The sequence below is a fragment of the Chrysoperla carnea genome, chromosome 1 (assembly GCF_905475395.1).
Source record: "Chrysoperla carnea chromosome 1, inChrCarn1.1, whole genome shotgun sequence".
Taxonomy (NCBI): domain Eukaryota; kingdom Metazoa; phylum Arthropoda; class Insecta; order Neuroptera; family Chrysopidae; genus Chrysoperla; species Chrysoperla carnea.
This window is the reverse complement of record NC_058337.1, coordinates 116,692,277-116,706,727: the sequence shown is the minus strand read 5'-3', so window position 1 is coordinate 116,706,727 and position 14,451 is coordinate 116,692,277. Positions and strand designations below refer to the sequence as shown.

Below are 14,451 nucleotides of genomic sequence, written 5' to 3'. Positions count from 1 at the left end.
CAGGAATATGATGTACGCTCAATTAACGTCGGTAAATATTGAAAGCCTGTTATTGAATTCATTGAAATGTTCAATATAACCAATCAAAACTCCAAATCAAAATATTAAAAATTTCACCTTGAAAATATATTAATCGTTGAACTATTATGTAAGGCAATCACGCAGACAATACGGCTTTTGCGGACGAAGTTACTAAATAAAGCTTTAATCCAGCAGGGGCTCAAACCATTATAAATATACTAAAAATTAGGTTGCTAGAATGGGCGACTGCATATCATGTTATTTGAATAAAATACCTTCCATTTTTAATCGGTGGGTTCACTATTAGAAAAACAGTACTAATTATTGAGATATATTTGTTACATCTGTATTTAATATACATTTTAAGACGTACTAAAAGATGTCTCAAGTAACGTCTCCTAATCTGTGTATCTGGGTCTTTGTCTGTGGCATCGTAGTTCTCAGACAGATGAACCGAATTTGATTTATTTGTTGGAATGATAACTTGATTAAGAGTGTTCTTAAAGCTGTGAAAATTTAGTGTTCGGCATCCGAAGCAACTAGAAAAGAGGCATAGATTTTCCAACGACTGAGAAATTAAAACGTAGCCAAGAATACTATCGATCAAATTACCATTAAAAAAAATCAAAATTGATTCATCCGTTTATCAGCTACGATGCCACTGATGAATCGATCAGAAATGATTTTATGTCGGGAATTTATTAAAATTTTTTATATAATATTTTTTATTGATAGGTCTTTCTCGCCTTCGTGGTGTAATATAGGAATTCGTGGTCTCGTGTCTGGTTATACGTTATTCATCTATTCAGACTTTTTTTTTCTCGGGTATATTATATATTTAAAACAATATGAATTGTTCTCCTAGTTTTATAATTTTTGTTTCATTGTTTCCAAACCAATAATTATGTGTGTCTGAAAACATTTCGATTTCCATCATCAAAACATTCTTCGTGGAAGTGGTGTGGAAATATGTTTTAATTTATGCTTTTGTATATTAAATGAAATTTTAAGTGTTAAACTAGAAAATTTTGGTTAATAAGACATTAAACTAATTTAATATAAACTTTAATATAAACATATGGCGTTCTCGAGTTACGGCCTCATTCCCATTCTAAAACAATTCAAAAATATTCAACGATCAAAAGTTTAAGGTAACGAATATTAAGTTTCTTTACATAAAATATTTATATTTTGAATTTTATTTATATTTAATCACTGGTTAAAAGTAAATAATAAGTATTGCAATAGCTAAAACATTCGATATTGTGTTTCCAACAGGAATGTTTATTCTGCACATTTCAAAGATAAGAATGCTGATATTTTCACGGAAGTATTTGTATTGTCAGATTCTTTTCTTAAAATTAAAAGACAGCTTAATTATTATTATTCTTTATTTTATAATATCCCACTGTCGTTTTTGTTTAATTACTAGTGCATTATTTAAAAGGGCTTTGTAAAATTTTCCCCATTCTTACGTACCTACAATAGGGCGAAGTAGGTTAAGTTTCCTATGACGCTAGCTATGTCTGACACCTAACGAATGCACTTATGTTTTCTCCTGCTTGAATTTCGAACTTAAGATATGAATTTCTTTTTGATTCTCTTAAAAATATTTAATATTGAAGCAGATTTTCTTTAAAATTTACTTTTTGATTGTGAATTGCCATTTTTTTGTTGTTGTTGATAAATAATGTTACGTTTCTGGTTCAGTGAATTTATTAATAATATAAATATCCATAACCATGCTAACAGGATATTTGTATTCAGTTCAGTGATCTGAAAAACATGTTGGAAAAATATTATATAAATCAGGATTATTATTCGATTTTTTTTAATATAAATTTTTTATTGTTTTTAAGTAGGATTTTCTTTTTAAATTAATTTATTTATTTAATAAAAATGATTGATATATTGCGTGTGTTGAAATTGATTGATTCGAAATAAATACAATGTGTTCACAAAACGAAATATTTTTTTTTTTTCAACAAATCCTTAAATTTTAGATTGCAAAGAATGAATAATCCAGTCTCAGGAATCATCATCAGCCATAGATTTCAGAAAACATTACTGTTTTCTGCCTGAAAATTAGTGATTTTCTTACAGCGTGAGCTGAACAATATGTTTTAAAAAAAATACATGTTCCTACGGATGTGTGTTTATCTGTCTGTGTGAGTATTATTAAAAAAAATTGATGCAAACAGTTTAATATTTTGACAGTGGAGGAAAAGAGATCTCTGTAAGGTGTTCATGTCATCACCATTATTCAAAATGGGCGTAGTAACACATTGCTAAGATGTTGGGTAAATTCAAAATTCAGATATTCTGATTTAGCACAAGTTAAAAAGAAATAAAGTTTCCAAATAAGCTTTAAGATATTTCTAAATCTTAGAAAGAGAAAAACATAGTTCTATAACTATTACTTATTACGCTTCAACGAATATTATCAAATAATGCTCATCTGTGATAAACGCCGCTTGTACAATTCGCTTCAGGATTAGACCAAATATTCGAAGTAATATTTGTTTATGGTCTCTAGTAAACTAAACGGTCAATCATGCCCTATTTAGGCTCAAAACATCCCTAATTTGTATATTAACATAATTCCTTATTAAATTTTAACATATAGCCCATATATATTTTTTTAGTTCCCTCTTAATTTTCTTTATTTGGATACCCTACTCGATAGGTTTGGTCAACTTGTTTTCAATAACGTAGGTATTAGTATTTCGTGCCAAAAATCCGCTTGGGCTTTTAAGACATCATATAACGATACCTTGATGTCGAAATCTCTCGAGCCGTTTGGAAGATTTGGAAGACGAAGTAAAAAAAGAAATTTACAAACAAATATAAATACATACATCCATTCATACATACATTCATACATATATATGTATGTAAAGATGTGTGTATACATATATGAAAGTTTATAGCGGCTAATGTATAGTAGATGGTGCTTCTATAATGTAGATGGTGCTTCTACAAGCTTTTTTTCAGACTTTATGTCGTTGCCCAATTTCATGCAAAAGTGCTCTTAATCTCGTGTCTTTAGAAATACAAATATTTCTTATACAGAGCGTTCTGTTATTAACTGCAGATCGTGGGCCTACAGAATAAGCTCATAAAGACGAAGGAAAAAGTTATTTACCAATTTTGGATCTGAGCCCTAATTTGGGCGCTACAGGTATGACCAAAATTGATAAATTGGTAAATTCACTGAACATCATTCGATAACCAGTAGCCAATGATAATCAGTAGATATTAGTAAATGTCATTTAATAATATTCAACTAAAGAAGGGATATGAACTGATTTCATATTAATTTCATTGTATAGTCATGTTTTCTGTAAGTCTAATATTTACAATGATACCACAAAATATGAAACAATTGAATTTTTTTTATTTAATATTCGTTTATGCAAATGCCTAACATAAGCAAAACTGTAAAAGCTGTATAAACTAAATTTTACTATAATTTATCAATGAATATGTCATTATAATATCATAAACTCTCTAAAAGACCACGGTTTGTATTGTATTTGATTTAGCATATCAAAATACGGTTCTGTAATGTGAATTTTAGTTTTCTTTTAATATCAAATATAAAATCCGCTGTAAGAAAAATTTCTTGATTCAAAAAAAAAAAAGAAATGAAATTATAATATTTTTCCATATTTTTCCATTTTCTTATAAATTTTTCTGTGACTTTTCCATCTTCTTTTGTAAATTTAAATATATGAAAACATATTCATATTTTGTTTTACTCTTTTTTTGCTTTTTGTTAAGAATATGTTTGTTTGTAACTTGACGATATGCATAAGTTTTTCATAAAACTACATGAGATCAAATATTAAAAACTTCCTTTCCAAGGTTAAATATTATTTTATATTATATGTTGAATAGATTTTATTATAAGGTGAATTCGGAAAATAAGTTGTTTATTTATAGATATAAAAATGCATCCTTCGAATGAAGATTGAAGAAGTGGGGCACAGTGAAGTGAAAAAGTGTTTTTCGGGTTATTAAAACAAAATATTCAATCCGTTTAAAAACTGTAGATAAATTTTTTAGTTTTCTAGCGAATTGCCGAAGGAATTCATGGTGGAAAAATTTCTTTAAATGTTCATCGATCCTACCTACTGGATGTCAAAAGTGACCATCGTTAAAATTTATATATATGCATCAAGAAGGATTTCGGCATTTGAAAGGCCAACTTCGTTAATGAGAAAAATCGACCCATGAACAAGGGGGTACGCAAATTACAAAATTTTGAATTTTTAGAAAATAAAAAATATTTTTGTATTATTTTTATCAGTTTTAAGCAAAAAAGTACGTAGTACTAAGTGAAATACTCGTGTGATTTTTTCTCTAGGCGCTTAGTTTTTCGAAATAAAAATTTTTGAAGAATAAAATTGCAATATTAGATTTTTAGAAAAATATGTTTTTCGTTTTCAATATCTGAGGGAATTCGCTTAGCTAACGCAGCTCCTGCGCTACGAATTTTTATTAACAATATTTCAATAACAACATTTTGAAACAAAAGTTATTGAAACTTCTTCGATACCAATTTTTGATTGCACTGTGCCCCAACTAGTAGGTAAATGAATTAAGTGTCGGGACACAGTAAAATAATGACATAGATCAAAGAGCAATATTTTGGATACAAAATTATAATAAAGACAGTATAATCCGAACTATCTTTAGAAAAAATTCCTTTTTTCTGCATTTCCTGATATTATAAATTATCTTCCTTCTTTAACTAAGGAGTACTTTCTTCATATAAAATTCCGCATGAGAACCCAAATTTTGTATTACGTCACTGTGCCAGATGAGAACTTTCGATATGAAACAGCGGTCAAATACTTTTCCGTTCAAATGAAAAATATCTACCAGACATAAAGGAAATATGTGCGTTTATCAATATTTTTAACAGGACAATACTGCCTTCGTGACCTACTTTCCTGCGATGATTGTTTGGAAAACTGGAGATCAAACTAAAATCAATAATATTCCAAGAATTTGATTAAATACCTTATATTTATTGAAAATATTATAGTATTCAATACTGAATTCATATTATGTAACTATTGATGAATTATTTTTGACAGAATTTATTATTATCAATTTACCTGATAAAGCAACATTACCTTTTCCTATATTTTTGTATATGTACTTACTTTAGTTATATTTGCTGTAGGTACTTCAAAAAATCATATATAAATTATAAGAACTAAAATTAAATTGTACGTATACAGATTTCTGAAAGCATAAGTTCTTCCCTGTACTTCCGAAACACCTTGTATAATTTCAGAAAGATTTATGATTCTTAAAAACGTATATTTTAATAATATATGGAAAGCACTCATTTTAATAGGATTCATATATCCGTAGTTAAATGGGTAATATTTAAAATTTATGTAAAATATACAACAGACATTTTTAAAACTATTTTATTACTATTTACTTCTCTAGTATGAATATACGTTCTTCATCAAACCCCGTTGAAAAATCAATGATATTAGTTTCTAAGCTGACTATATAGGCATGTTTCAAAATTTTAAGAGTGTATTTGTCCAAGTTTAGAATGAATTTATGTTGGAAAATACCTATACCTATAAATTAACAAACACAAATTTAAAAAAAAATATGGTACGAGAGTTGTGGCATCATTTCGAAATTTTCTTCTAAATCAATTGAAATTCGGATATGTATTCCAGTTAAAGCAAACAAAATCTCTGCCAAATTAAAATCCTAATTTAATTATAATAGTTATTATACGCGTAAATCATATTAAAATTGCATCCACATTCAAATGATTTGAATACGTTTTCTGTTAATTATTAGAATAATGTCTGGAGCAGTGTTAGCGGCAAAATTGTCGGACAATTTGAATTTAGAAATGATTAAAAAAATTGTTTTTAAAAGTTTTTGCAGCTGAGAACACTCTCAATTAAATGACCATTCAAAAAAAATCCAAGTAGGTTGATCCGATTCGAAGCAACAATGCCAAAAACGAATCGATCAGTCCTGATTTTATAGCTTTGTAACTCCTGATTTTTGTTTTTTTTTTAGAGGTAATTTGATTGAGATTGTTCTACGCTAGTTATGTTTCAATTGTGAGTTTAGGGTTCCGAATCCGATAAAACCGGAAAAGACGCGATGATCTTTAAACGGCTGAGTAGATTTTCGTGAAACATATAGCTAAGAACACTCTCGATCAAATTGCTTTTCAAAAAAAAAAAAAACATACAAAATCATAATCGATTCATCCATTTAGAAGCTGTGATGCCACAAACAAATCGATCAGACCTGATTTTATGCCGGGGATTTCTTTAAATTTTTAATTTAATACTTTTGTGTTACTTGATCAAGCGTTAGTAACATCATTTTGATCTAGTACCTTTGAAATGAACTTTAACAGAAAAAAAAACGGAATTTTCGAAAGCAATTTCTATTATTTTACGTTAATTTCGAATTCTTGTACTAAATATTTGAATTTTCTGTTCTGATAAAAACATTTATATTAATTATTCATATTACAAAAAAATTACGTGATATTTGATAGTAAGAGCGTGTCATCAAGGTTATTCAATTGATTTCTATAACCCTAAATACCTCTTAAATCGTAAATATTTCCGATGTATATATAAACTTTTAGGAAAAAAATTTCAATAAAACAATTTTTACATAAACATGTTATAAATATGCTCTTAATTTGATAAGAGATAACCTTTTAAAGTAATAAATATACACTGTTAAAAATATTATTATAAATAAATGTATTTTGTATGCGAATTTTTCCATTGAAACTATTTCGGATCGAGTGGTGTTTTTATAGATATTTCGATACCAATGTTCTATTTGTAAGATTATGTAAAACTGTATAATTGCATTGCCCGAAGTATATTTGGCTAAAACAGCAAGTTATCCATTCTGTATTTTCTTGTGAGTGTTTCGCGATATCTCCGTTAAAAAAGAACCGATTTTAATGATTCTATTGGATATTTTTATTGGATAGAGTATGTAAGGATTTAAGGACTATTACACCGTATTTTTAACTAACCGAAAAAAAACGGTAGGTTATCAATTTGACTGTTTTCTCTAGGGAGTGTTTCGCGATATCTCCGCTAATAATGAACTGATTTTAACAATTCTATTGGATATTTTTATTGGATAGAGAATGCTGTCAAGAATTTCAACTAAAAATTCCAGCCGTAAGAGAAAAAAATAACAATTGTGCACATTCCTTATTGCCCATAAGCAAATTATTGATATGAATATTTACTTTAAAATAATTTTTTACTTTTTTGAATGTTTTTTTGAGGCTGTTTTCTTTTTTTGTAAAATTGTTTTTTTCTAGTTTTAAGTGGTTAATATTAAAAAATAAAATAGTATTACCATTATTTTCTTGTTTATGGTTTCATTATTATTACATCACTAGATAATACAAATACCTAAAAATATATTTTTACAGTTATATTCTCCGAAATGTTTTAGACGTATTTCTTCTCAGTTGATTTCAATTCTATTCAACTGAGAAGTGAAATACTTCAATTCTATTCAAGGGATTTTTGTTGTACAGTGTACTTCTAATTTTATTAATAAGTTTATAATGAATTAAAAATTGTATTCACTCTATAATTACAAATGAATGATAATTTTAATTATTCTCATTAAAGTGTTTTTTAATTTCATTGAATAATATAGAAAATTAAAATTAAGTAACAATGGTGTTTGTAAAATTTAATAAAAGTAATTTTATTATTACATTAGCTGTTATTCTACCAATTTTTGTTACGTTTGTATCTTCTGCAGCATTAAAATTGGACGATAATGATATTGATACAATTTTAAGCGATCCAACAAAACGTGCCAAATATTTGGATTGTTTACGTGGGACAGCACCTTGTACAGAAGATGGCAAAAAATTAAAAGGTAATGTAATATTTTTATAATTTTTCTTCTTTGCTTAAATTGAACACTAGCACCCAAAATTAATCAAAAGACTTGTTAGATAATGTTTAGTGTTTGTATTTTTTAATGATGACTTATTTGGACAAAAATTTACACACTACCTTCGAAATTGTCATAAATTTATTAAGTATGAAAGAAATTTTATGATTGTCAACTTGATTTTATCTCGAAAACCACCTATCAAATAGTTTAACGAAGTGGTTATTTTTGTTTTAATAACCCTTTTCATTAACCTGGCGTATTTAATTTGGCAATTGCGGACTATTAATTTTTTCTCAAATGAAAGTAAAATTATAATTTGTTTCACACAAGCATGAATAAGTTTTGAAATCAAATAAGTCTGATGATAAAGTGATATTTTAAGTGCTGAATTCTTGGAAAATTTGCAGAAAAAATTGTAAACATACTCTATCTTAAAATTTCAAGGACCTATGAGTAATAAATACTTACTAAATAAGTTTAAGTCTACTAAAAAATAGAATGGCTGTTTTATTAATTCCCAACAGAGAATATCGATGAATTTTTCTTGTTTTAATTAAAATTTTTGCTTGCATAAAAGCTCATTCATATTTCAAGCAGCAGAGAAAATATATTTTCAAATAACTATAAAAACAACCAAGTAGGGTGATGGCTGTTTTAAAGTACAATTTTTCTTGAATTTGTATCTCTTGATCGCGGTTAGTGCATGCTCGTAAATTTGGTTACTTTTCAATTGATTAATGCTCAATGCAATTATATGCATCGGCTCATGAGCCGAATGGAAACCAGACGATCTGTTAACAGAGCTTCCCAAACAAGAAATTTAATGGCTTGCTTTTGACTCAAAAAGTGTTTTCAAACTTCTCAGTAACCACTGAATTAATACACTAAAAATTAATAAGCCTTGACAAAATTCTTTAAATTGAATGAGCTGGATAGAACTTTCAAAACAATTGAGTTGAACTGGAGATATTTAAACTTATTATTTTTTTTTTTGTAGAAGCGTTTAAAGAAGTAATAAAAACAAATGAAACAAATCCTGCTGAAGAAATTAAAATAGCTGCCAGAAGAGTGTACGACTATTTAATTACACAAGTTCCAAATGATGTACGAAATTTTGTCGCCGATGTTCAAACACAAAATGATAAATTTTGGGATCGTGTAAAAGATTTGGTTCGTAAACCAATTAATTGGTTACACGATAAAATAAATGATGACGATGGAGATAATACAGCTGTTGTGGATATGTATCAGGATGGTCCAACAATTGTTATAAGCAGTCGAAAAGGAAAAAATTGGAATAATAACGTTTAGCTGTTGAAGAGATTTTAATTTAAAAATTACGTTATAGATTTAGAAAGTAATTTATTTTTATAAATATATATATATATATATTATTTAAGTATTAAATATTATCGATTTAAGCTAATATTTTATTTTTAAAATACTGTATGCTTCCAAATTAAAGCGTCTGGCGTCAATCAATTGGCGCAAGGAAATATAGGCAATGTTTTAACAAAAAGTAATCTATGATATCGAGAAGTAAAATTTAGGCGGGTAAAACACTAAATTCCAGGAAAGATAGTCGTTTTTGCATTTTTCCCGATGGTACAGAATATTATGTACAAAAATCGAAAAGAATCGAAAAGGCCATTTTTCGCATTTATAAAAAAAAAAAAAAAAAAAAATAAATAAATAAAGCAATCTACGAAAAAATGTTGAAACTTGTAGGGAATAGACTTGCTGGATACGATTTCGTTGATTCTTTTCCGAAGAAATTACGAAATTTCATCGAAAATTGCCGTTTTTTGTTTTCTTTGTGGACTTTTGTATTTTTATTATAATTATCTGTAATTGACACAAAATGTTACCTCTGCTGAGTAAAAAACGATTTTTAAAAAAATAAAAATTGCGCTTTTCATAGTAAATTTTCAGAAAAAGTTCTTTTTTAAATCGGTCATTGCTCGAATTTGTAGTGGCCTAGAAAAACAACTTTGAAATTTTAAAATTTCAACAACCTTCGAAGAAATTTCGCGATTTTCTCCGAGATAAACCAACTAAATCGTTTGCAGCAAGTCTCTTTGATTTTGTCCTCTAAAACTTTTTCGTTTAACTTGTTTATTATATATGTTTTTCGACTGCTTGCTTTGTTTTCGATTATGTCCTGCACCAGCTGGAAAAATGCTACCTTTCTTAGAAATGTTTCTTCCACTAGACCGACTTTCTTGCATGTCGATAGCATTCTTTATGGCCTTTCATAGAGTCCCCTAATTTGGAGAATTTCTCAATGATTATTCGTCTAATCGAAATTTTTGTAAAAAGCACTACAAAATAATAGTAAGTTGTAGAAAATAAAATTTCTTTGAAATTCATATGAACATAGACATTTACGTTTTATGTAGATATTAAGAGTGTTCTAAAATATACCTGTAAATATTGAACTAACAATTACAGAAAACTACATTAAATTGAAGTAAATTTTATTAATTTTAATAAAGAAATTCTCAATATCATAACCGAAAATCAATTATCCCGTTAATGAATACGTCGAACCGAAAAAATATTTCCTTAAATGAGCGAAAAGATACTCTTATTACTTTGTGTGTAAGAGTGGCAATCTTTCTTTTCTTACATGACGTAAAAAACAAACGATTGCGTAATCAACACTGTCTATACATGGTATTTTAACAATAAACTCAGTCAATTGTTTATTTTCACTCGTTTTAAGTTAGCATGAAGCTATTTACAAATTGGCCAATTGAGTTTCACATAAAATTTCTGATACTGGGAATTCGAATTGCAGCTTCTTGAGTTATTCCCATAAATATTTCAAACAACTTTCATTTTAAATTATTTTCGTAAAAAATGTACCTGCTTGTTACTGATTAAAGACTTTCCGATTGAACACAATAGTAAGAATAGCTTCAATGATAACCCGTTACTTACTTTCCTCACATACGTGTATCACTCGTTTGTATATATAAAGTAATTTTCCATCATAAATATGATGTATTACAGCAATAAATTTTCCAATCATTACACTTCAATAACTTCGCATATGCATTATTAATATTTAATATAGAAAAATCTGATTGAAAAATAGTGTTTTCTTAAACGAAAATTATAAACGATTTTTCATAACAAAAAAAAAAGAACTAAATTAAGGTTAAACACAATAGGTTTTTTCATCGTCGATTAAAGTGGAAAGAAAAGGAAAAATTACATACTGTGTGTAGAGTAACAAATACAACAGCGAAGAAAAATGGTTAGATATATAAATTTTCATAATTTTTCCGTATGCCCCATACTTTTTCATATAAAGTTTATTAAAATGATATTAAGTTTTTCCTAAATAAATATTCTTCTGTTTTTTTTTTCTTATATTTAAACGCTTTTCTCTTGGAGATTTCACACCTCCATGTTTACACTACACCTATTATTTCATATTTATCGGTAGCTTCATTGAAGCGTTACTACGACATAATCACACATTGCCAAAATATAAGATTAATAAAATAATAATTCAAGTATTCGTTGTGTGCGTAGTTATGGTAGGGACAATAATCGATGCCAGCGCATCCAGTGAAAATTTTTGGCGTTAAAGGAGGCTGTTATGACTAACTTGTAATTCTTTACATGTAAATGTTATAGTGAATGTCAAATTAAAGTTATTGAAAACCACTAATTAATTAAACCTAATGCATTAAAAATTGTGAAAATAAGAAATCAAATTGCATAAATATTATTTTTTAAATGTAAATTATCATAATTATTTATTTAAATTTGTGAGACAATAATATTAAATTTTCAATTTAAGTCATAAATGCAATCCATATAGCTATATATGCATCCATACAATTCTATAATTAAAGTAGTGTATCGTTCCCATGAAAACGCCTCCAATAAAACTCACACACGGTGCGAATAGATACATCGAGATTGGTGGTGATAAATGATGGAAAAATTATGGTATTTTGAGGATACTTTGGTGCATGAAATTGGCAGCCCAGAGAATGAGTTAGAAGCTCTCAGAGCGTTTATCTTTGGATCATAAACTACATTTCAATATGCATGTACTTTGTTCTATCAATCCAACGGTAATTACTGCTAACTTTTCCAACTCCAAAGATTTCTTTATATTACCGTTTTTCACTTAGAGTTTCCCTACAACAGAGAAGTCGAATTAATTTAACTTTAAGGAACTCAATGGAACTTTACCTGGTAAACCACTGTGTAAACCCTTTGCATAACAAAAAGTCGAAAAACATGATTTCCATGAATTGAGCATTTAGATCAGAGCTGAAGAAACTACAATCTTACTTACCGATCTTCTAAAAGGCAAGTACAAACTTTATTATGAAATACGGTAAATTTCTACTTATGTTTTATAAACAGAGATCGTGTGAGAAATTCATGCCATATTTTATATTTTTTCTTCCCTATATTAGTGTTAAATTATTCGTTGTTTAGTTCGTAGCTTTAAGCTCTGTTTTACTTACTACGAAAAATAGTAGGATGATGATGATGATTAAGGGGAAGTTTATCTAGTTGGGTTATACGGAAATGTATATATGCATACATAGGTGATTCTTAATTCGTAGAGTTTAATGATTAAGTGATTAATTTGACCTTCATAGAATTTTATCATGTTTCGAATTATAATTTTTTTAAACATTAACAGTTTTTAATCCTTAACTGATATCGCAAATTTGACATACGTAATTGGTATAGTGGGGGCGTACGACTCGGCTCCCATAGTAGGTTTGATTCTAGCAAGTAAGTTTTAACTATGTAGGTAATTGAATAAATGGTCAGAAATAATAAAGCTAGCTCGGTCCCAGTAAGTGATACAGCTCATAACGTTAGTAACCTGTTGCGAATAGTGACGTAATGAGAATACTTAAAATGGAATACTGCTCACGATGTTAAGTTTATTAGAAAACCAAGAAATGTCATGTGTGTGGGTCGCGTGGTCCTCACGATACTATTTTAGGGTTAAAAAGTTGTTCAAGCACTTTAGAGTTTGTGAGAATTTCTCTCATCATGAGAGTAAAAATGTTATTGGACTTAATATATGAATTATGTATCAAGATATACTAACTTTATTACCAGATTTGCAAGGCTTAGAAATATTGATGATACGAATGATATACTGCTATCCATCCGTGAACACGATAATTCAGAAACGAAAAAAGATATAAGCTGAAATTTTTATAGTGTGCTTGAGACGTAACAAGTGAGTTTGACTTCGTAGATGAGCAACCGTAAATAATATTTTTGAATTTGCTATAAAAATATATATACAGTTTCATATAACAGTTTTCGAAAAGAATGAAAAAAAAAAACCATCCTATATAAACAGTTATAATCATTATGATAATCTAAGCGTTACATAACGTTTGTATTGTTGGATATATGTTTTCTGTTTACGCCTGCAAGTGTTTGTGTATTGAACCATACCAACTGAGACAAAATTATATTATTTTCCATCTGTACAGTTACGTTCAATAAAAAAGCTTCCAAAAACCTTAAATCATGAAGGAGTCTTAGATCAAACTGTGTAACAAATTGATCTAAGTGATTTTTTTAAACAGGTGATTGAGAATTGTTCACTATTCCGAATATGAGTATATAAGTATTACCTAACATTTGATGATGTTCGACTGTTACAGCTAGTACCAACCGATATTATAATAATTTTGAAGCATGTCAAAAGATTTATCTTTTTAAAACAGCAATTACAGTCAGAATCAGTTCTTCGGCTAAAAACTAATTAAGAATTTTCCACAGTTGAACAGTTGTATACTAAAATGAAAATTGCCACAGGACACTACATTCTTGAAACCTATTAGACCTTAGTTAATTTTGATCACAAAGTTGAAAAGAATGCCCAAATATATAAGGATTTCATACTTAGTATATCAAAATTGGATAAAATTTGGATGTGATAGAGTAAATTCAATTTTTTTAAACTCTGTTGACGTCATAAAGTTAAAAAATTCTATTTTTTTGATAACAAAGGCAAATTTGATCCGATCTTATTGGACTTTTTTTTGAAACACCCTAATTTTGAGTCACTCTTTTCAGCTGTGATGTCAGTTTTGCCCTAACTCATATGCTTAATTCTGGGACCAGGTTTCAAAATTCTTGAAACCAATTAGAGTTAGGTTAATTTTTATCACCAATTTGAAAAGAATGACCCAAATTTAGTAGGTTTACATACTTAGTTAAGCAAAATTGGATAAAATGTGGATGTGATACAGAAAAATTAATTTTTTTGGATTCTGATGACGTCATAAAGTAAAAAAATTTTATATTCTGATAACACAGGCCAATTTCATCCGATTTCATTGGAATGTTTTTTTAAACCCCCTAATTTTCGGGTCATTCTTCTCAGCTGTGATGTCAGTTTTGCGCTAACTACCACTAATGTGCTTAATTCGGGGACCAGGTATCAAAATTATTAAAACCTATTAGAGC

General features: G+C 28.2%; 1 protein-coding gene across 1 annotated transcript; it reads left to right on the top strand.

Moving 5' to 3' along the window:
* The first annotated feature begins 7,729 nt into the window (after positions 1–7,729).
* Positions 7,730–10,156, top strand: LOC123305625 (ejaculatory bulb-specific protein 3-like). The gene is made up of 2 exons (XM_044887394.1): positions 7,730–7,953; positions 8,972–10,156. Exons 1-2 carry the CDS (start codon positions 7,746–7,748, stop codon positions 9,283–9,285), a joined length of 522 nt encoding a protein of 173 aa, XP_044743329.1. The 5' UTR covers positions 7,730–7,745; the 3' UTR covers positions 9,286–10,156.
* The last annotated feature ends 4,295 nt before the right edge of the window (positions 10,157–14,451 follow it).